The sequence below is a fragment of the Leuresthes tenuis genome, unplaced genomic scaffold (assembly GCF_036924035.1).
Source record: "Leuresthes tenuis unplaced genomic scaffold, fLeuTen1.0.hap1 SCAF_10, whole genome shotgun sequence".
NCBI lineage: Eukaryota > Metazoa > Chordata > Actinopteri > Atheriniformes > Atherinopsidae > Leuresthes > Leuresthes tenuis.
In genome coordinates, this window is record NW_027325364.1 from 29,383,735 (window position 1) to 29,403,639 (window position 19,905).

At 40.8% G+C, this 19,905-nt stretch overlaps 2 protein-coding genes across 6 annotated transcripts in view; one reads left to right on the forward strand and one right to left on the reverse strand.

The window, feature by feature from the left end:
• oxr1a (oxidation resistance 1a) overlaps positions 1 to 2,466 on the forward strand; it is a 146,589-nt gene extending 144,123 nt beyond the window's left edge. For all 5 annotated transcript variants that reach the window (XM_072394876.1, XM_072394878.1, XM_072394879.1 and 2 more), the window contains 4 exons: positions 1,178 to 1,330; positions 1,446 to 1,541; positions 1,944 to 2,017; positions 2,308 to 2,466. In XM_072394876.1, coding sequence (XP_072250977.1) covers positions 1,178 to 1,330; positions 1,446 to 1,541; positions 1,944 to 2,017; positions 2,308 to 2,443 — 459 coding nt within the window. In that variant the 3' untranslated portion in view covers positions 2,444 to 2,466. The remainder of the gene's footprint in view (positions 1 to 1,177; positions 1,331 to 1,445; positions 1,542 to 1,943; positions 2,018 to 2,307) is intronic.
• Positions 2,467 to 5,135: 2,669 nt separating this feature from the next.
• Positions 5,136 to 11,813, reverse strand: sqlea (squalene epoxidase a). The gene is made up of 11 exons (XM_072394881.1): positions 11,412 to 11,813; positions 11,007 to 11,253; positions 9,718 to 9,895; positions 9,264 to 9,360; positions 9,031 to 9,144; positions 8,359 to 8,530; positions 7,773 to 7,868; positions 6,984 to 7,126; positions 6,629 to 6,725; positions 6,395 to 6,482; positions 5,136 to 6,004 (listed from the first exon to the last, which is right to left on the reverse strand). Exons 1-11 carry the CDS (start codon positions 11,688 to 11,690, stop codon positions 5,812 to 5,814), a joined length of 1,704 nt encoding a protein of 567 aa, XP_072250982.1. The 5' UTR covers positions 11,691 to 11,813; the 3' UTR covers positions 5,136 to 5,811.
• Positions 11,814 to 19,905: the final 8,092 nt, after the last annotated feature.

A 19,905-nucleotide genomic window follows, 5' to 3' on the forward strand; every position in this document is an offset into this window, starting at 1 on the left:
CCCTTCTGCTTGTTGACAATAAGAAAAATAACTATATGGATATCCACACGCTCTGTCCAGCTTGTGTGTCGTGCTGCAGGCTTAAAAGCTAATATGCAAAAACGGAGGATTTCCTGCTCATTTCACCTTCAAGCATAATGGATGTAAATCAAAGCAAGTCATGTGTTAATAGACTGAAAGGTTTCAGTCTTGTTTTTCATCACTGTGCTCGGGGAATAGGTGCAGTCTCTGCTGTGGCAGCGACAAACATCTACCCTTCACACAGTTATTACTTGCTTTGATGAATACCTTCAGCTGAAGGAGCATTCCTTACAGAGTGGTCGCCACGTACGTCACCTGCTGCCTGTTTACATCAGGCATTGAAACAAGTTACCTGGTTAGTCGGCTGATTTAATTTGAAATTACTGGAAGCACAAACGCTTTTGTTTGTGGTATGTGAAATCATTTATAGTAAATGGAAATGAAATAAAATCCCCATCACTATAATTGAAGGCGAGGATGGCGCTCGTGAATCGTTTATGTCGTTCCGAAGTGTGATTTATGCCTCACAGGCAATACAGGTTGACACACACTAACTGTCGCACAGCTCCAAATGAGTCCCAGTTGGCTTATCAGCTCGTAAACAGCTGAGCTCGCTGCAGTGCAGAGGTTAGACGGGTTGGGCCTCATCTCCTCATGGCCTCCATTTCCTGCTTCGGCTCCACTGCTGGAGCATGTGCTGAGCCAACAAAACGGCAAAGATGGACTGAATCAAAACATTTAGAGGCTGGCTTTGTTCCTTATAGCAGAAACAGGGCAACTTGCTGTAAGAAGTTGTCACTTTAATTCCATGTTTTAGTCAGTGTCTCCTTTATCTGTCAGCTAAAATGAAGCAGCTGTGCCTCGCCCTCAGCTCTTTTACTGGCTTTATCTCTCCATGCACCACAGCCACCGTTAATCCTTCAGTCTGTCTGCAGCAGGCTCTCTCAGGGAGTGCTGGACCTCTCTTTCTCTCGAGGCTGCTCTCGATGTTTGAAGCCCTGTTACGTCTCTTTAAACGGCAGTCAGTGTGAAAAGGTCACCACAGATGTAATTGAGCATTGGTGGCTGTGGCCTTTCTGTGTTTCATTTTCTTTCTTTCTTTTTATTTTTTCCTCTTCGTCCCTCCAGATCTTTATTTTCTTACTTTCCCCTACAGCTTGCCAAGAATCTCCCACCACGGACCATTGGGTACCCCTGGACGCTGGCCTTTGGCACATCAAAGCATGGCATGAGCATTAAGACGTTGTACAGAGCCATGCAGGGCCAGGACACCCCAGTCCTCCTGGTCATTAAGGACAGCGATGGCCAGGTAAGCTGCAGGTTTAGTTTAAAAAAAAATGTTTAAAAAAAAGACTGCGGTGTAGCTACGGCGCTCATCAGCTTCCAGAAACTCTCATCAGTGTTTCCTCGGTTTGTTTCTGTAGGTGTTTGGTGCTCTGGCATCTGAACCCTTTAAGGTCAGCGATGGCTTTTATGGCACAGGAGAGACCTTCCTCTTCACCTTCAATCCAGAGTTTGAGGTACGACAATTCAGTTTTTGTCAATATTCTTCATGGCTGGAGGGCATCCAGGAGAACTGGTGTTCACGATGAGGGGTTTATTTTGACCTAAAGCTGCACTAATCAATATTTTTATAACGGCAAAACCCGAATGTATAGAATGACGTAAAACATTTGACTGGTCCAGTTGCCTATTTAGACAAAAAAAAAAACCAGAACGAGTATAATATTTTTTTTCTCAGGCAACTGTTTTATATACCCCCAAACACAGCTCTGTGTTACAGAGTATGTGTTAGTTTTCATTCATCAAAGTGTAGGCAACATCCGTGTGGGTCCGTGCACACATTTTAGGCTGTTAAAGAATATAAAATGATGAACTTTGTCACAGAGTATCCTCTAAATGCTCTTTTGTGTTCTCAACAGGTGTACAAATGGACAGGCGACAACATGTTTTTCATCAAAGGAGATATGGACTCCTTAGCTTTTGGTGGAGGAAGGTGAGCCAGAAATCTACAGGCTGACACCCACTGATTGTGTCAATATAAATTCTGACGCACTGAAATTAAGTTGGGACAACCTCTTTTTAGTTTAATTATGCTCATTGTGAAAGTGTGACGTGCGTTTTCTCATGCAGTGGAGTGGGAAGGAGAGTCTGTTGGTTTTTGATGTTGTTGTTTTTTTTATATAAAGACCAACTAAAAGATGATACAGTTGACTGTGTGCTCTTCTCCCCCCCCACACCTTCCCATGCTGTAGCACTAAGCTCTGGTGTTGTTCTCTTTTCCAGTGGTGAGTTTGGCCTGTGGCTGGACGGAGACCTTTACCACGGCAGGAGTCACTCCTGTAAAACATTTGGGAATCCCATGCTCTCAAAAAAGGAGGATTTCTTTGTGCAGGACATAGAGATCTGGGCTTTTGAATAACAAAATTGTGCACCACAGAGGGGCGGGGGGGGGGGAGAAACTAGTCCTGCAAAGGGCAAACCAAGGAGTCCTCCTCCTTTAGAACAATGGCAAACCCAAACCTAACTGCACATCACCAGGGCTCCCCAGTCTGGAAGCCAGCTATCGGATGCTTGTTGTGCGTTACTACTGCAGTTATTACGGAGCTTTGTTTTTTTTCTTTGTGAAAAATTACCTTTGTGTGTATCTTGTTACAGCCTTGTGCAGCGTCTTTACAGAGTAGGTGGGGGGGGTAGTGTGAAAAAGCAAGGTTGTATCACAGGGGGGAGCGGAGGGAAGCAGGGCGGGGACCATCATCGCGTCTCAGAGGGCCGTCGGAGCTCCTCTCCTCTGAGAGGGGGTGAAGATTATGAAGTTCAGGACTGCGGCGAGAAGAGAGAACTGCCCTGGTGGTCCCGATAGAGCAACAGAACCTCGAGGAGTCCCCCTGCACCCCCTCAGACCCCCCTAGAACTTTGATGTTACTCAATGTGCTGTCAGCCTTGACGGAGAGAGACCCACTAAGAGGGAGAGACACCAGATGAAAGCTGAACACATTCCATTGCTGTTGATTGTGGAGTGTCCAAATAAAAGTGGTCTGTGGTTACATACGAAACACATCACCAACAGGAGTTGATAACACTTAACTCAGAAGAGAGAATATTTGCTGTGTGCGTGTTTAGTGGGGGGGGGGGGGTTGTCTTTTTACAGTACAGTTTTGGGTTGTCCTCTGAGGCTTAACTTATCAAGTATTGTGTATTGTAGTCCTCCTGTTGTTCACTGTCATAGCACACCATCCTAAAGCACATAGCTATAACCAGATCACCCATTGTCGTAATGTTCTGTTCAGTGGGTGTATGTGTGAGTCCAGCTACCACCAGCTCCTCCCGCAGGACGCTGGCTGTACTGTTTGTAGACAGTAACGTGTTGCAATAGATTTGTGGAATATGCAAATAACTGTCCTGTGACCTCAAATAACCCACAGGTCAGAGCATTTTTGCCCTCGCCTGTCGCTCTTTCAAGAGAGAAACTTGTAAAGCTTTTACGTCTCGATACACAGTTGCTTCTCTGGGTATCATTTGAAAAGCCTGAGACAAGATTAACTGTTTTACATGCATATTTGACAATTATATATTGGTATATATGATTATATATGGCTTTATATAATCATATATATTTTGCTGTTGGGTGTGACAGTGATATATTTGTGCTGATATTTCAGCTGTTACTAAATAATGTATATTATCCTGTAAATTAATGTTAAAATAGTACATTTGTTCCTACATACATATATATATATATATTAAAAAGAATACACAATGCTATATATATATATATATATAAAATAAAGTGTGGATTGGTGGGTTGCTTCTAGCACTTTAATCTGGTGTAAAAGCATTAAGACCAGGTTCTTAGGTTCTCTTAGCAGTAGCTGTACAGTACTTTTTTTTTTTTTGTCTTCTTTCTTTTATTTTTAAGATCCTAATGATGTTAACTGTTAGTAGAAAGCTTGCTGCTACCATTGTTAACAGGGATGTAAGCTAATTCTCTGTCTAAAGAGGAGGATAACGGTGAATGTGGTTAAACACGGCAGCAGGTTTTGGTTTCTCTCCGTGCTCGGCCATCAGGTGAGTCTGAGCAGGTACAGGTAGGTATGCACGCCGATAGACCTTGAAAAGACAGATTATAGCGGGTGAAGGGAAGTGTGTACAGTACGTCACTCTCCCCCGTGGAAACCCCCCCCCCCCCCCCCCTCCCCTCTCTCTCTTTTCTGGTCTTCCACACCAGTATTTGTGTCCTTGTGGAAAGTCACAAAGAATAAATATGGATAATTCTTCCGATTATTTCACCAGAACAATGTATCAGTGATGTATAAATGACAATAAAGCTAAATTAATTGTTGTAACCTGGGATATCCCCAAAGTTGTGGTGCTTTTGATGTTTTAAACGAGATTCACTTTGAATGCGACTTCTTGTTTGGACAGTTATTGTGGTTGGGCGGTTTTTAGCCAAGAAAGAAAAACTACCACTGAGGTTGTGACCGTAGGTTATACACACAAGAACGTGCTTCCCTTTCAGAATGCTGGCGCAGCTACTGGAGTAAGTGGGATTTATGTGACTGAAATAACAAGCAAAACCTTTCGAATTGCGGTCGCAAGTATTTTGTATCGAAGGCTTTTGATATTTTTTTTCCTGCCAGTTCTTTTAATTCCTTGAGTATGGGAATTGTGCTCTGATAACTGGCCAACTTTAATAGCTCTTATTTCATGACGCGAAAAAAAATAAATATTCAGTTCAGTCATTCCCAGATCAAGAAGAAAAAGCTGCCGCAGATTACTGGCTGTGTTCTGAAAATCATTGTATTCCTTTGTGAAGTGTCCTGAATTTAAATTCTGAAGCACAGCAGGGGTGCCTCAATGCAACCACTGAAGGCAGGAAGATGAATCCTCCAGCTGTGAGCGAGTGCCATCTACTGGTCATATATGTTCATGTTTCCTTTTCAGTCATTTAGCTGCTCTATAACACACTATTGAGCAAATAACAGCCTCAATGATTCTGATTTGATTGAATTCTCAACCACTGGTCGATCAACAAAATATCTATATATCTACTTCAGTTATAGCAGTAGGCTGCCTCGTACATTTTATAACTAATACAGCAGTATCTGGGCCCCTGAGGTAGAATACTTTAATGACAATGACCATGTTTTGTATTGTGATTTATTTGAACAGTTCAAGGCAAATGTTGACAGAAGGCAGTGCAGGAGTCCCATGTCAGCACAAGAGAAACGCCTGAGCTTCATATCATGGCCTGGTCCTGTTATGAGCTCAACTCGAAAGTCTCGTCTCTGTCAAAAACAAATGTCCCTTCAGTACAGACGTGCTGCATCAGAGCTCTACAGCGGGGGCCGGCTGTTCAGTGGTCATTCTCCGTTTCTGGTTTCGTTTGACTCAGAATAATGAAGATGAGTCTGAGAATACCCTGGAAGATTTGCTTGAAATCCCAAAATCAGTGCCTTAACAATGTGGCTTACATCAACATTTCCAAAATCTACACTTGCTCAACAAGAAAATATACAGCAGAAAAATAGCTCTAATTTCTCCATTATTCCTTAGTTAAACCTTGAGCAGACAGAGCCCTGTGGGGGTGAGCACAGACAGGAACACAACCAAGGCATTTCTGCATAATAAGTCCATACGAAACGTATACAACGACAATATTGTATAACTGAAAAATATGTACCTAAAAACAACATGGTTGTCCAAGTGTACCAGTTAAAATGGAAGAGTGTTTAAGCCAACAGGCATCCTTTTAGGAAGATACTCAGTTTGGTCTTGGTCTGGAGCTCTCTAATATACTAGGTACTTGAGTTCAGAGTAGATGAGCGGAAACATGACTATGCAGGCTCGATACAGGATGGCGCCGCTCTTGAAGAAAGCTCTGGGTTTGGTGCTCCAGGATTCAGACTTGAAGTTGCTGTAGATTGCATACAGCGCCACAGCAAAGAAGTGTCCAATAAGGGTCATGGGCTTGGGTGTTAGCCTGATGATGAAAAATTATGTTAGTGATTCTTCAAAGAATGTGGAATCTTGTGTTTAAAGGAATGGTTTAAGGTTTTGGAAATTGTCAGCTTTTTTTCTCCTTTCGGAAAGCATTTAGAAAGTAATGCAAATCACTTAAAAGCATCTCTAAAACTCATTATTTAAAATGTAAGATAGCTCAACAAAAAATAAGTCGAGATGACATGATGTTTTGCAGAGGACCATGTTTCAGACTAATAACTCTCTTCCTAAAGTCTTAAAGGGCTTCACAGCAGAAGAGATTTTTGGACAAAGATGTGATTTCTTCCTGTTAAATTATGCTCGCCATCTACTAACCATTTAACACTTCTTCTACGCTGTTGTTATGAAGGAAAATATTGAATCCACTTACACTGAGAGGAGTCCAATAGGCCCGGTAATGCACTCTCCACCGAGCTTAAAGTACTGAAAGCAGGCCTTTCTTAGCTCCTGAAGAGAATCTAGTCAACACACAACATGGGGCATGAGAGTAAAAAAAAAAAAAGAACTAAAGCAGATTGTGATTCTTTGTCAAATAATAAACTGGCATCTATTGGTGTTTTTTTTTTCCACATATCTGTACGTGCAGAGTGAGGGAGGGACTCACTGTCAGTGGCTGCAAACAGCTCATACAGGGCCTGGGCCAACACATTCACAACAAAAGAATGTGATGACTTGCGTTCCCAATGGAATTTTTTCTTTGCCTATTGAGAAGAAGGAAAAAAACACAGGGTGTTATGTTGCACACGCGTCCGCAGTCTTCCATCTATAGCAGAGAGAACTAAAAGATGATACAGTCGACCCCAAATGTAACTTCAGCTTGTATCCGCATACAGTTTTGATCCAGAAAAATCAATAGACCACAGGAACTGTGCAGGGCCTTGACCTCAACTTTAGAGTTTTTTGGTGCTTATTTAAATGCAGTCCAGCAAATGTTGGGGGGGTTGGTTTACTTTGATTACCTGCAGCAAGTTCATGTCGTCATACAGATCTGGAATGTTCTTGAGCAGACTCCTCCAGATGCGAACGTCATTGAGAGCAACACTCATCCCTCCCCCCGTCAGAGGATGCCTCATGTTGTAGGCGTCACCCAGGAGTAGCACACCTGCAAATATCACAGCCGCTCCGTTCAGTTACTGCATCAAGTCTGCTGAATGGTAACCTAGCTTAGCATTAAGAATGGAAACATAGGGAAACGTATTTGTTTAATCCATATGTGGGTTGACTATTTTATGAACAGGTTCAGTAACACACTTATTTTATTTGTTTAATCCAACTATAAAATCAAATAATTTCTTTAAGCCCAACTGCAAAAGTCACAACTTGTATATAGACTTTAGACAGATTAAAATGTTCACTTCTTAATCTAACATAACTAATCTTAGCTAATTTGCTGCAGGCTAAAGATTTACTTGCACATAGTCTATCAGTCTTTTTATTTAACTCCTGGAAAGTATTTCTCACAGTCTGAGTCGATGCCAATATGTAAATATTAGTCAATAGAAAACATAAAACAAGGTGCTGTAAAAGTCTAAGATAACCTCGCAAAGAGCATTAATTTACTTCAACTTGTCCACAAACACAGACAATGAATTAGTCGAGGACCAGGAAAGCTCATATACATACAGTAACAACCAAAGAAAATTAACTACTTTCCAAGATGCACAACATATCACACACATGCCACAGTAAGCTCAGTGTACTCCTTTTGGCCATCTCCAACCAGAAACCGATCAATAGCACTTCAATACCTGGCTTGTTGACAGGGGAGGGAGGGAGGAAGCTGGCAGGCATGGACCTGAGTCGATCGTTCTGAAGCGCCACCATGAAAGGCTCCTTTAAATGCTCTGAAAGAAGAAGAGAACCAGAGCGCGGGAGGTCTATTACTTGGCTGGCTTTGTGGATGAAAACCTACAGGTGCATGCTGGGAACAAGCACAAGAAAAAGCCTTTTCTTTTTGGTGTCTGAATGTACATTTATCAATGCATCAGTGTGACTGACTCCTCCATTCCAGCTAGACCTCTGTCAAGATTATTGGAGCTGCTGTTTTGATATTGTGGCTTTGATATTTCAGCTGAATAGCAGAGCGCCACATGAATGTCAAATCCCTCAACTGCAGCCTCCCTGAAGATACACACATCCGCATGGGCAGCAGTCTGGATGCATTCCTGTCGAACACCACCTCTGGCATCACTGTTTCATGATCCTGATCTTTAACTAAAGCTCATTAATCACTTTACAGCTGTTCTTCCTCAGGTCAAGGGTCATTATTCATCAGATATTACTATACAAGAACACAACCCTGAGCAAAAGCAAAATAGTGTCTTCGCTGTGTACCTGGCATCTGTGGGTATATTTTCTCAGACATGTACTCTGGAAGGTTCCGAGGCATCTCCCCTCTGATGTCTACGAGCACCCTGGTTTGAGAGGAGGAGATCTGGTAGATGAGCACAGGGCTGGGGTGGGCCAGAACCAGCTCTGCATGGTTGGCTTTAAACTGGGGACAGTCCTGGGGAGAGGAACAGAGTCCGCTGATTCAAACTTTGTTGATTTATTTAAAGACGTGCTGTTTTGAAGCCCATCTTTGCTCGGTCATGTGCACTGGTTACTGTTAACTCCTTGACATGCAGATTGATATATGTGTGGCACTTGAAGCAGTATCAGCTATTCCGACAGAGCTTTAAGTGTCAGACTGTATTTTTCAATCAAACCATATCAGACTTGAGTTCTTTCAGGAAAGGAATTTCAATTGATATTTTGAGACTTTGTATTTCTCTTTATGGTTTTTTTTATTGAAAATCAGGACCTTTAATTTAATTTTGCATCCATATTTGAAAAATGTCACTTGTCTTGAACATTTTGCTTTCTCATTTACTCATAATGTTTTATATCTGAATAAGAAATACTGGTTTATTCTAATTGTTTGTGTCTGAATAGTCCAAAACCATTCATAAGATGGGGTTACACCAGAACCACCTAATTCAAACTTTGAAGCAGTGCTCTTCCTACCGTCATCAAACATCCGACAAAGTGAGAAGAGATGCGAGCTTTCCCGGGAACCAGACTCTTTCTGAATTTGGAGAAACAGCCATCAGCCACCACAGTCAGAGCTGCATGGATCTCCTGCAAGATAGAGTATCACACGGTCAACACTGGCCCTCAGTTAAATACAGCATCTCTTTCAGAGCAGTGAGAGGGATTCAAATATAAATAGGAACTTAGAAATAGTGTCCTCCTTTTACCTTGATGTCTCCGGTTTCTTTGTCTTTGTACTGGACTCCAGTTACACAGCCATTCTCCTCCTGCAAACCATTCACGGTGCCTTCTACGAACGTGACACTGGGGGGCGCAATTGTACAATTAGAAACTTCCCCTCCACAAGACAGAGGAACAGGTGGATCACTGAAGGTTACAAAACTGCTCAAGATAATTCTGTCTATTTGATACTTTAGAGTTAAATTCCTTGAACCGACTGATTACTGTGTATGTAAGCTGTTGATGTAAATAAATCCTGAGTGCACATTAATTCATTTGAAGTCTGAATAGTATCACCTATTTGAACTTGGAGTAAGACAGCGAATACTACACATGCAATTTGGCTTTGTATGGATCGTCCTGTACTGCCTAACAGTGCTGTCAAAGGCTCTATCGTGCATTTGGCCATCTGGCACATTTTTTCCTCATGATTCTGCTCACTTTGGCTCAGCCATGGCAGCTCTCCTCAGGCCCATAATGAATCGACCATGATGGAAAGCACGTCCGCACTGGATGCTTCCCTTATCCTCAGGGTAAGGGATCTCCACCTCGGCACTGCTCGCTATGTCATGGATCACATAGCCATTTACCAGATGGGCATCCAGACCCTCCACTGAACCTGAGGCCAAACACAACACAACAGGTTAAAGTTACACAGGGTACACTGTCTGCTGGTTCATTCTACAGAAGACGTGGAGCAATGGTTATAGGCTTCAATGTGGAATCAATCTATTTTGTATTACCCCAAAACTGAACACATGACTTTGAAGATGTTATTTCACACTGACACTCAAATCATTCAAACAAAAAAATGAATTTGCACTCCGAGAGGTCATAGTTCTCACCGTTTTATAAACTGTCTTTCTACATACAGTTTAAGGGAATGCTAAAGTCGAGCAAGGCTCAGTGATGGAGGAAACGTGGATGAACTCTGGTCATGGTCAAAGATGTTTTTGCCATTGAATTTTATTGACTTGCGATGAATATTCAGTATATGCTTTAAATCCCATTAAAACCTTTCATTCATTTTACAACAGTAAATGGCCTGAAATCTGATCCTGAATAACAAACATTTTTCATCAAGAAAAATCTAAAGAAAATGTGTGAGATGGAACAAATAGCAAATAAGCATTAAGGCTCCAAAAGCCCACATTTAAAAGAGGAACTCATTAATATTTACTCTATGCCACACAGTCTCCTTTTATTTTTTTTAAACTCAATTCTTCTTAAATATTCCCTCTATTAGCTCACCGAGTTTTTGTATTATCGATGGAGTTTGGTTAGATTTATTTTGCCATTTCATAATGTCATAATTCTAATTTACCTTAATTTTTAACAAATATCACAGCAGATGCTTATGCATAAACAATACTGATACCTCAAAACGCAAAGACATTCTTTAGGAACATCATTTCCCTGACATATAGAAGGAAAATGGCTGCAAGCTAAAGCCAATAAATCAAACTAACTTTTAGCAATATGATGATAGTGAAATCATGTAAAAATGATTTCATCTGTTATGCTTCATCAGGACTGAGGGGGTCGGATTTGATTGACAGCTCGGCCACCTTCAGCAAAAAGACAAATACAAACTAACAAAGTCCTGCCGACTTCAAACCTCGCATGAAGTGAGAAACTGTTGAGGAAAATATTTTCAGCAACAGTTTACCAAAGGCTTACTGTGGGCACAACTCCCTAAAAGTTTAGTACAGAGTGCGTTTTTAGGGCACCTTCCAGTCCCAGTTCTCTCAGTGCTTTGTATCCCCCGGGCTGCAGCAGCTCTCCCACTATCCTGTCAGGCTCCTTCAGGTCCCTCTCCACCACCGTCACCATCCTCCCGTCCCTGGCCAGAACAGCGGCCATCGCTGAGCCCAAGACCCCGGCGCCAACTATCACCACATCCGGCTCGGGGGCCACAAAGGAGCCACACTGCGCGGCGGAACACTCCTTTTCTACTATCTTTCTTGTTCTTCTACTCTGTAAAACAATAAGGGGAAAAAACAAACATATAGTGTACATAAGGGCTGACATTCATTGCACTTGTTTGAAGTTAAAGGGAAAGCTCATATTGTCACACTTATATCTGTTCGTGTCCTCTTTTTTTTCATAATTAGAAGTTATTTGAACTGTCTTACCTTTTTACGGTTGCCATCCGCTTTCTTGCTCCTTTGTGTTGCAGTTTGAGGGATTAAGTGGTTAACAACAGGTAGAACAGACAAGACACTCAAAGGCCAATTAAACAATTGACCGACTGGGAGCTTCTGGCCATGAAAAAAACTGATATATGAGAGCAGAAGTCCGACTACAAGAAATAAGACTGCGACCATAACTTGTTCTTTGAGCGCCAAACTCAAGACGAAGTTGGACTTTTTGTAGAGATACGTAAAGGTTGCTATTCCCAGGAACATCCACATCTCTTGAAAATAATGTTAAAGGCTAAATTATGGGAGAATATAACAAAGAAACGTCTTAACTGACTAAATATATCTATATAAAAAGGTAAACTTAGTGATGATTCTGGTTTTAATTGTGTTTGTCAAATAGAAAAACACAAATAAAAAAAATAAATAAATTAGTTTGCCCAAAACCTTCCACAGTCTCTGAAACTCCAGCCTATTTGTTCACAGACGGTTGAGCGGATGCTACTGAATATTTTATGAAAATGAGAAAGACGGACGATTTCCGATTCGCTGCTTTTACAGTCCGCCTGCCCCACTGTTCAACCCCCCAATCAGGGCTGATGAACCGGTGAGCAGAGCTCACGCTTTATGCTGATTGGACAGTAGCGCCATCATCGAGCCTCCTCTCGCTCGCTGATTGGACAGCCGTCCGGCAGGACTGTAGTATGATGTGATGTCAATGGAAAGCGAGTTATATTTATTTGACAGTCCAGAGGCTGAACGGGATCAAAGATTATGGATGTTTGACAGGAGAATTCTCTCTGTAGCGTAACAACGTACCGTCATTTAGACTGCGTGTTTCATAGACACCAGGACTCTACACGAATTAAGACGGCACGCTGTATCTATCGAGTGTCCACAAAAAGTAAAAGAGCCATAATCCACAGTCACAATGTCTATGCAATGTCATTCAATTTAAAGGGCTTGAGGCTACAGTGGCACATCTCCCAGGTGTGGATTCGAATCACATAGAGAGGGCTATAGTACCCAGAAAAAAAAGGACAGAGTGAGAGCTCTTTCCACTGTTGGTGTGTGGCAGCGTTATATGAACTACAGAACATCTTTTATCAACATAAACTGGTTAGTTAGATTAATCAATTATGTAAGACTGCTGGGGAAGATGATAATAATAATAATATATTCCAGTCACATATGTCCTCAATCTATAAAACATACTCAACAGTGTCACATATAACTATAGTACAACTTCTAACTACTGTCTGCGATTACCTATTCAAGGTAAATATTATTTAGGCGTTGTTATAATTGGCTTTGATCTTAGACATTATAAATTCATATTCTGTATTTTCCTAAATAACCCATGTTCCTAGCTGGTACTTTTCCACTTTGCTCATACTGCACAACAGATTACCTTAAATGGTCCAAGACCTTAGAAGGACATAAACAACTGGGTCAGACAAAATATCTGTATTAGGGCACATAGGTCTGGTACATTAGATCCACGCCTAAAACAGCACATTGTTTATCACATCCAAAGAACACAACAAGGACAGCAGCTGGCCTGAGCATGTCACCCAAAACGGGCCAATTATACTCTGACAAGTGTGAAAACAACTTATGTGAGATAAAGCTGAATATAAATATAACATGTTTCCGGATAACGGGGCTCGGCCTGACGGATTTCGTGCGGGAGCTCGAAATATACTTTACTTGTGACCACTAATAAATACTTTTTTAATAAACGATTTCTCCAGCTTATTCTTGAGCTTCCAATGAAAAAATTGGGCCAACAATTGGTGCCGTGACCCGGATTGGCTGACTCTGAGACCGTGTCCGATCGAGGACTTCCGGAGCTGGTTGGAGGGGACCCTTCTTCAGACAATTCAAGGCGCCTAAAACACAAGGTGAGCAGAAAACCTCTTGTATCAGGATATGTGAAATTTCTGCACATTGGTCATTCTAAATTAAATTGTCTGAATTAGGATGTCCTCCGATCACTAAATCAAAAGCACAAAATTTGTGTCTGCAGGTTTACTGGGTGGTCACATGTAAAGTATAAACACATAGTCTCACATAGGAAGAGTGATTTGTGTCCTCGTTTAGTACAATTTGGCCAAATAAAAGACATAAAATTCATCCTGTCTTCTAAACTGAATAGGAAGTAGATGAGCCAATGGGCTGGGGTCTATTAGTCGCTATCTCGGTGTGAGTAATTTCCGTGCAAGTGGCGCTTGGACCTTATCTGCAATCGGCGGTGGGTCTGTATTACTTCACAATAGACGGAGTGAGTAATTTCTGTGCAATCGGCGCTTGGACTTTTATCTGCAATCGGTGGTGGGTCTGTATTACTTCACATTTGGTGTTTGGACTGTAAAAACCGCGATCGGCGGTGTGTCTATTTTTTAGTTGTTTTTTCTCTCTCTCCCTCTCCATAATTGGAGGTGTGTCTGTTTTGTTTTTTTTCCGCAATCGGCGGTGGTTCTGCAGTTGTTGTGAACAGACGATATACTAAGGGTTTATCTCTGCATAAGGACACAGGGCTAAGTTTGTTATTTTTCATGAAAATGTGGGGTGGTTTGCTACTTGGTTGATATTTTACTGTGTTAGTGGAAGTGTATCTAGCAATAGAGACTACTGGAGAATTCCTACACTGACACAGATCTCAAGTGGTTCTGTAAAAGGGGGGCATTGGACTACAAATTAAAGGGGAATTTAGTTAGGGTGTTACAGAGATTGGTGAATTAAAACGAGTGAAGAGACTGGGAGAACCCCCAGCGATCAAGCGCACAGTAAAAGATTCTGTGTAGAAGCTTCTTGGTCGGGTCCAACACTCGGGCATTGCGCCATTCACCCATTCTGATTAACACGTGTGAAATATCTGAATATGTCACAAACCTTGGTTGATAAGTGGAAAACATGTAAACCCGGCTCATTTGGGTCGGTATTATTTGACACGTTGACGAGATGGCAGAAAAAAAAAGTTCCAAGAGAAGACGAAAAAAGGGACAGATAGATTTGTAAACTGAACGAGAGAAATGCAAGAGAGAGGAATGTTTGGAGGGCGTGAAAGTGCTCCACCGCAACTGAGTGATTTCTTTATGTTTTCAAAACAAGAAACAGGCAGTAGGAATCAAGCAACAGCAACGCTAAAGGAGGCAGGTTTATTCCAGAAAGCAAGGGCAGATAGAGACGAAAAAAAGGAACATTTCTTGCAGACTGTCAGCATTTTTTTTTAGGAGAAGTTAAATTCTCTATTCAGACGCAGTCCTCTGCACCACTACCACAGCACGTGCCAGACACAACGTCATCTTTTCCAGGGACACATCCTACTACATAGGAAGATAAGACACATCTTCCTAACATCACACTCAATAACAGAAGCATGCCATTTAGCAAAAGAAAAAACAGACCATTTATACAGATTCAGCATAAACAGCTTAGGCTGTACATGTGGACATGTGTAATTGGAAAAGACAAGGTTAGATATCCTTAGCTTTGTCATAAATGCTCTCACCCTAAGATTATAACATCCCAACCCTGCTTCCTTCTTCCCCCATTCAGCCCTGAGAGTGAGGACAGATTCTGATTGAGCATGGGCCTGTACTTAAAGAGTACCAGAGTTACATATAGTTATTTAGTCGAAAAATTTACAATGATAATGGAAGTTTTTACTAGAGCATTTATCATCAATTCAACAATTAATTTATTTTAAAATAAATTTGAATGGGAGAAGGGGCTGCACGGTGGTGTGGTGGTTAGCACCGTCGCCTCACAGCAGGAGGGTTCCAGGTTTAATCCCCGCCTGGGGCCTTTCTGTGTGGAGTTTGCATGTTCTCCCCGTGTATGCGTGGTTTCTCTCCGGGTTCTCCGGCTTCCTCCCACCGTCCAAAAACATGCATGTTAGGTTAATTGGTGACTCTAAATTGTCCTTAGGAGTGAGTGTGAGCGTGCATGGTTGTTTGTCTCGTTTGTCTCCATGTGGCCCTGTGATGGACTGGTGACCTGTCCAGGGTGTACCCCGCCTTTCGCTCGATCACTGCTGGGATAGGCTCCAGCCCACCCGCTACCGATTAACGGACTGACGGTATAGAAAATGGATGGATGGATGAATGGGAGAAATACCAAATTGAATGGACAATCTGAAATCCGCTTTTCAATGCAAGTATCACAGTGAAGAGATAACAAAATAAAAAAATTCAAAATAAATCCAGGAAGAACAGACTGTTTAAAACTAAACATTAGAACCAGTTTGTTGTTGAATTAAGATTTAACAGCTCTCTTAAAAAGTTAAAGTCAGACAAACAAACACAGCATTTAAATCTTTGATCCTTTAATTGAAAAACTGCCTGAACAAAAGATGTTCTACAAATTGAGACTTTATGATTTCCACCTGAAGCAGGTCTGAGACCGGACAGTCAGACCATATGACATATTAGAAAATATCAGGATTTAACAGCAAGGTCAGACAGATAGGTGTCAGACAGTTTCTTACCATCTTAAAGCATTAAAGGTTAGCCTTTATTGTGTTAGAGATCACAGTAACATGACTTAAAATTTAGCTGATCTAAACACTTCTCCTCTGCTTCTTTTAACCAATTCTGAGTTAATATTTATCATCAGTATTTATATTTAATCTCATTAAACCATTTAACTATTTAACTGCAGCAGATCTATGAATCAATGGATCTGTTATCTTAACAGAGCAGCAAAATGCTTTATATAAAGGTTTAAAGTGAGTTAGATAATTAGGAAATTAACAAAAACACGGCAATAAAAGGCACAACGAGAGTCAGATATCACCAGTGAGTTTCTTAAAGAAGAAAACTCTAAAAGAATTTAGCTATTTAAAGACAGCTGCGCTGCAGTAAGTCTGAGTCATAACAAGTCAAGTCAAGGTTTGTTTTCATGGCACATTTAAAAACAGCCACAGCAACCAGAGAGCTGTACAGCTGAACACTATATTAATACTATTAGCAAATTCTAACTCTGCAGATAAATATTAATTAATCTAACTATAAACATTGAATAAATTAGTGAAATGAAAACAAAAACAGTGTTTACAGTTAAAGACATGCCTCTATACCAGACATGTGTCACTGGAAAAGGAAAGGCTTTGTGACCTCAGCAGGCACCCCGGTTAAACACTTGAATCAATTACTCAAACTATATTATGCCATACTTGAACCAAAACAAGTTGCTATAGTCAAGTGCAGAGGACATCAAAAGGGAGATGGGAGAGTAGCGAGAGGCAACAATGCGGCAGATAAGGCAGCAAAAACAAAAGCAGGGTATACTACATTTAACCAGATGTCTCAGAAAACATTGGAGGAAAAATCACAACAAGAATTATGTTTAGAAAACATTAAAGAACTTCACGAAGCAGCGGCACCATCTGAAAAGCAAGCATGGAATGAGAAAAAAAAAAAGATTCCACAAGACTCTGGAGGAATCATGAAGGCAAAATAGTAGCTCCAACTGGACTACTAAATTTGCTATGTCAAGAAGCAAACAGGCTCAACAGGCTCACCCCTTGTTGTACTACAGTATGGAAACTTGTCTGAATGTGAAAATGAATGTGAAACAACAGAATAACACGGTGATGAGTATATCTCAACAGGTTACAGAAATACTCACCAAGGAACAGGACCAGGAAAGTGAACAAACTTAACTGGTCCTCTCCTCTATGGACAGGACGCAGAAGCTACATCACATTGTATAAAGGTATGGTTGACTGAGAATAGACTGAGTAACTGGATCCACAAGGATCACTGTACTCAGGCTCAAGATCCTGCCGGAAGAACATTAACTGAGGTCCGGACTGACTTAGGAACCTCACCTACTGACAAAGACTAGACCACGGGGACTAAAACTCTATCAGAGACTGAAGGGACCACTGACTATGAAACCAAAGGAAAACACTACTGTGGAGACTAGACTGTAGAACCGCAGTAGCAGAAACAATAAAGGTTACAATAACTAATTTTCACACCTCTCCTGTGTGAAAGTCAGACATGTTGGTCGAAAGAAAAGGATATGAATGGGATGAATGAAATGTTCTGTGAGAACGTTTTAATCATGTGTTCTGGTTCGTTCGAGAAATTACACGGGAGATGACCCAAATTGTTTAATCTGGTGCAATCAATCAATCAATCAATCAATCAAACTTTACTTTTATAACACTTTACATACAAGAAAATGTAACACAAAGTGCTTCACAAGATAGAAGAAAATAAAACAAAACAGTGAAACCCAAGGCCACATACAGACACACACACACACACACATCTATACGCACACACACACCCACATACATCCACACATACTGGAAGAAAGAAGTAAAGATTAAGTAAAACATAATAAACTGAGGCAGAGCTGCTCAAAGTAAGATAAAGCACAGAGCTTTGAACTGCACGATTAAAGGCCTAATTCATGTCAAGAAAAAACAAGAAGGATCCTGAACAATTTAGCTAACATTCCAAAACTGCTACGAGCAAAGAAAAAGATTACAAAATAATATCAAGAATCTGGGCCCTTAGGTCAAAGCATGCATGCAAGGTAACAGTGATCAATAACCAACCAAAGATCTGATGTCTGACAACACAAGTGCGATGCTGTGGCACTGCTAAGGAAAAAGTTAGCAGCACAAGGCCACAAGGCTCATCTAAAAAATAAATAAATGAGGAATTAAGACAAATAGAAAAATAGAATAAACCTTTGTCTTTGATTCTAATTTGTATGGAAATATGTTATTGTATCATGTGATGTTATAAGAAACTCTGATGCCACACTGTTGGTACCCCATGAAGTGTTTCTAATTCAAATGGAAAAAAAAAAAATTTAAAATTAAAAATTAATGCTGATCCTGAACTGTCTGTGGATGGCTCAGCATCACGAAACACAGCCACCGGTAAGAATTAAATAGAATTTAGTATAAAGTAACAAGTGAGAATTAAGCAGATCGTGCTGAAATTTTATCAAAAACACTCTGAGTTGAATTAAGAGAGGACAGACAGTATTTATCCCAAAAAGGTTAATCAGTTACTCATTGAGAAGAAATGGCTGCTTTCTTGATGCTGTGCTGCTCCCAAAATGAAATCTAACCACAAACATTTCTGTCCTGCAGCAGCAACACAGGAGCAGAAACTGCAGTGGAAGAGTTCAGCAGAACTAACATACGGAGGAGACTAAGTCTCATCGGGGGGGTGGAGACACAACAATTAATCATAGTTTACTAACACTTCTCAAGTTTTTCCCAAAATTCTGTGAGTCTTTGTCTTTCTTTTGTCTTTTGTTCTATGTTGTCTTGTGTTTTGTCTTTGTCTTGCTGTGTTCTCTAAATGGTTTGAAGTTTTTTCCACAGAAAAAGTTGATGGTACTGGAGTTCTCATTAATGCTGTACAGCAGGTTGGTGAGTCTAAAGGTACTAAAGGTACTGTCCTAAAACATGGTTTCTATCAACTGGCCAGTTGTTTTGTTTTTCATTTAATTTATTTATTTATTTATTTTTTCGGTTTATTTATTTGTTTTTGTTTGGGGTTCATATGAAAACTTAATTGGTCGACCAATGAATACTGGGATTGAACCTGTTAAAAGGCAATTCCTGAATATAAAACATTGTGAAAAAGACATGTTGCATTGTTGTGCTGCTCTCCTGCTAACATTCATCCACAGCTTAAATTAACTGCATCGGCAGCAGAACCTCTACAGGACTCACAGCCAAGTGACTGACAAGACGTCAGTCTGACATTCTGGGAGGCATGATCATCATGCCGAGATAATGGTTGAACAACCGCACAACCTTCAACCACTGTCAACAAAATAATCTGAATGCTCTCCTGAATTGTCCCAAAGAAAAAGATTAGTTAGAAAAAAACGGGTGGTAAAGACCCCTTTGTGGAAGTGAAGTGCTGGTAACCTCTCCTTCCTAGTTAGCTCAGACTGCTGAACTGAGGTTCAGCCAGAAGGACAACCAAACACCAAGCAGTGACAGGATTGGACCAGAAGACACTGAGCTGCACTGCACCACTCTGCACAATGTTATCATAAAATTTTCACTCAAAAGAAATTGTCAGTTTTTACACTACATCTATCATTACTCATCTGTTCTCAACAGGGTCATATCTTCATATTCACATCATGTTTAAATGTCTGTACTGTATTGTTTTGTGTTTTGTGATGTTCCTCTTTAGTTTAATGATTTTAAGTAGACCAATTACTAATCATAGGAATTCATACATATGTCCATTGCCATTGGTGTGAATCGGCTGTTCGGAGCGGGACCTTAGGCACTGAAAGGTAATTAAGTGGTCGGTCGCCAAGGGGGAATGGGGCCATAGGAGAATTTTCCCGGATATCAGCCATCGGGTTTTTCGCTCCTATTCGCTGCGAACAGTGGACGATCCTGATGGTAATGTTAATTGCCTTAAGCACTTTTTGAGTTTCAATATTTTATGAATTGTTGTAGCTTAATTAATTATTGTTGTGTTGT

What these genes read in the sequence shown, in the direction of transcription:
- sqlea (XM_072394881.1), bottom strand. Translation starts at nt 11,690, where the DNA reads ATGTGGATGTTCCTGGGAATAGCAACCTTTACGTATCTCTACAAAAAG. An exon ending in TTGTCGGATGTTTGATGACG is followed by an intron (nt 8,531 to 9,030) that starts GTAGGAAGAGCA and finishes TCCTCTCCCCAG; the next exon opens with GACTGTCCCCAGTTTAAAGC. An exon ending in ACGACATGAACTTGCTGCAG is followed by an intron (nt 6,726 to 6,983) that starts GTAATCAAAGTA and finishes TCTTCTCAATAG; the next exon opens with GCAAAGAAAAAATTCCATTG.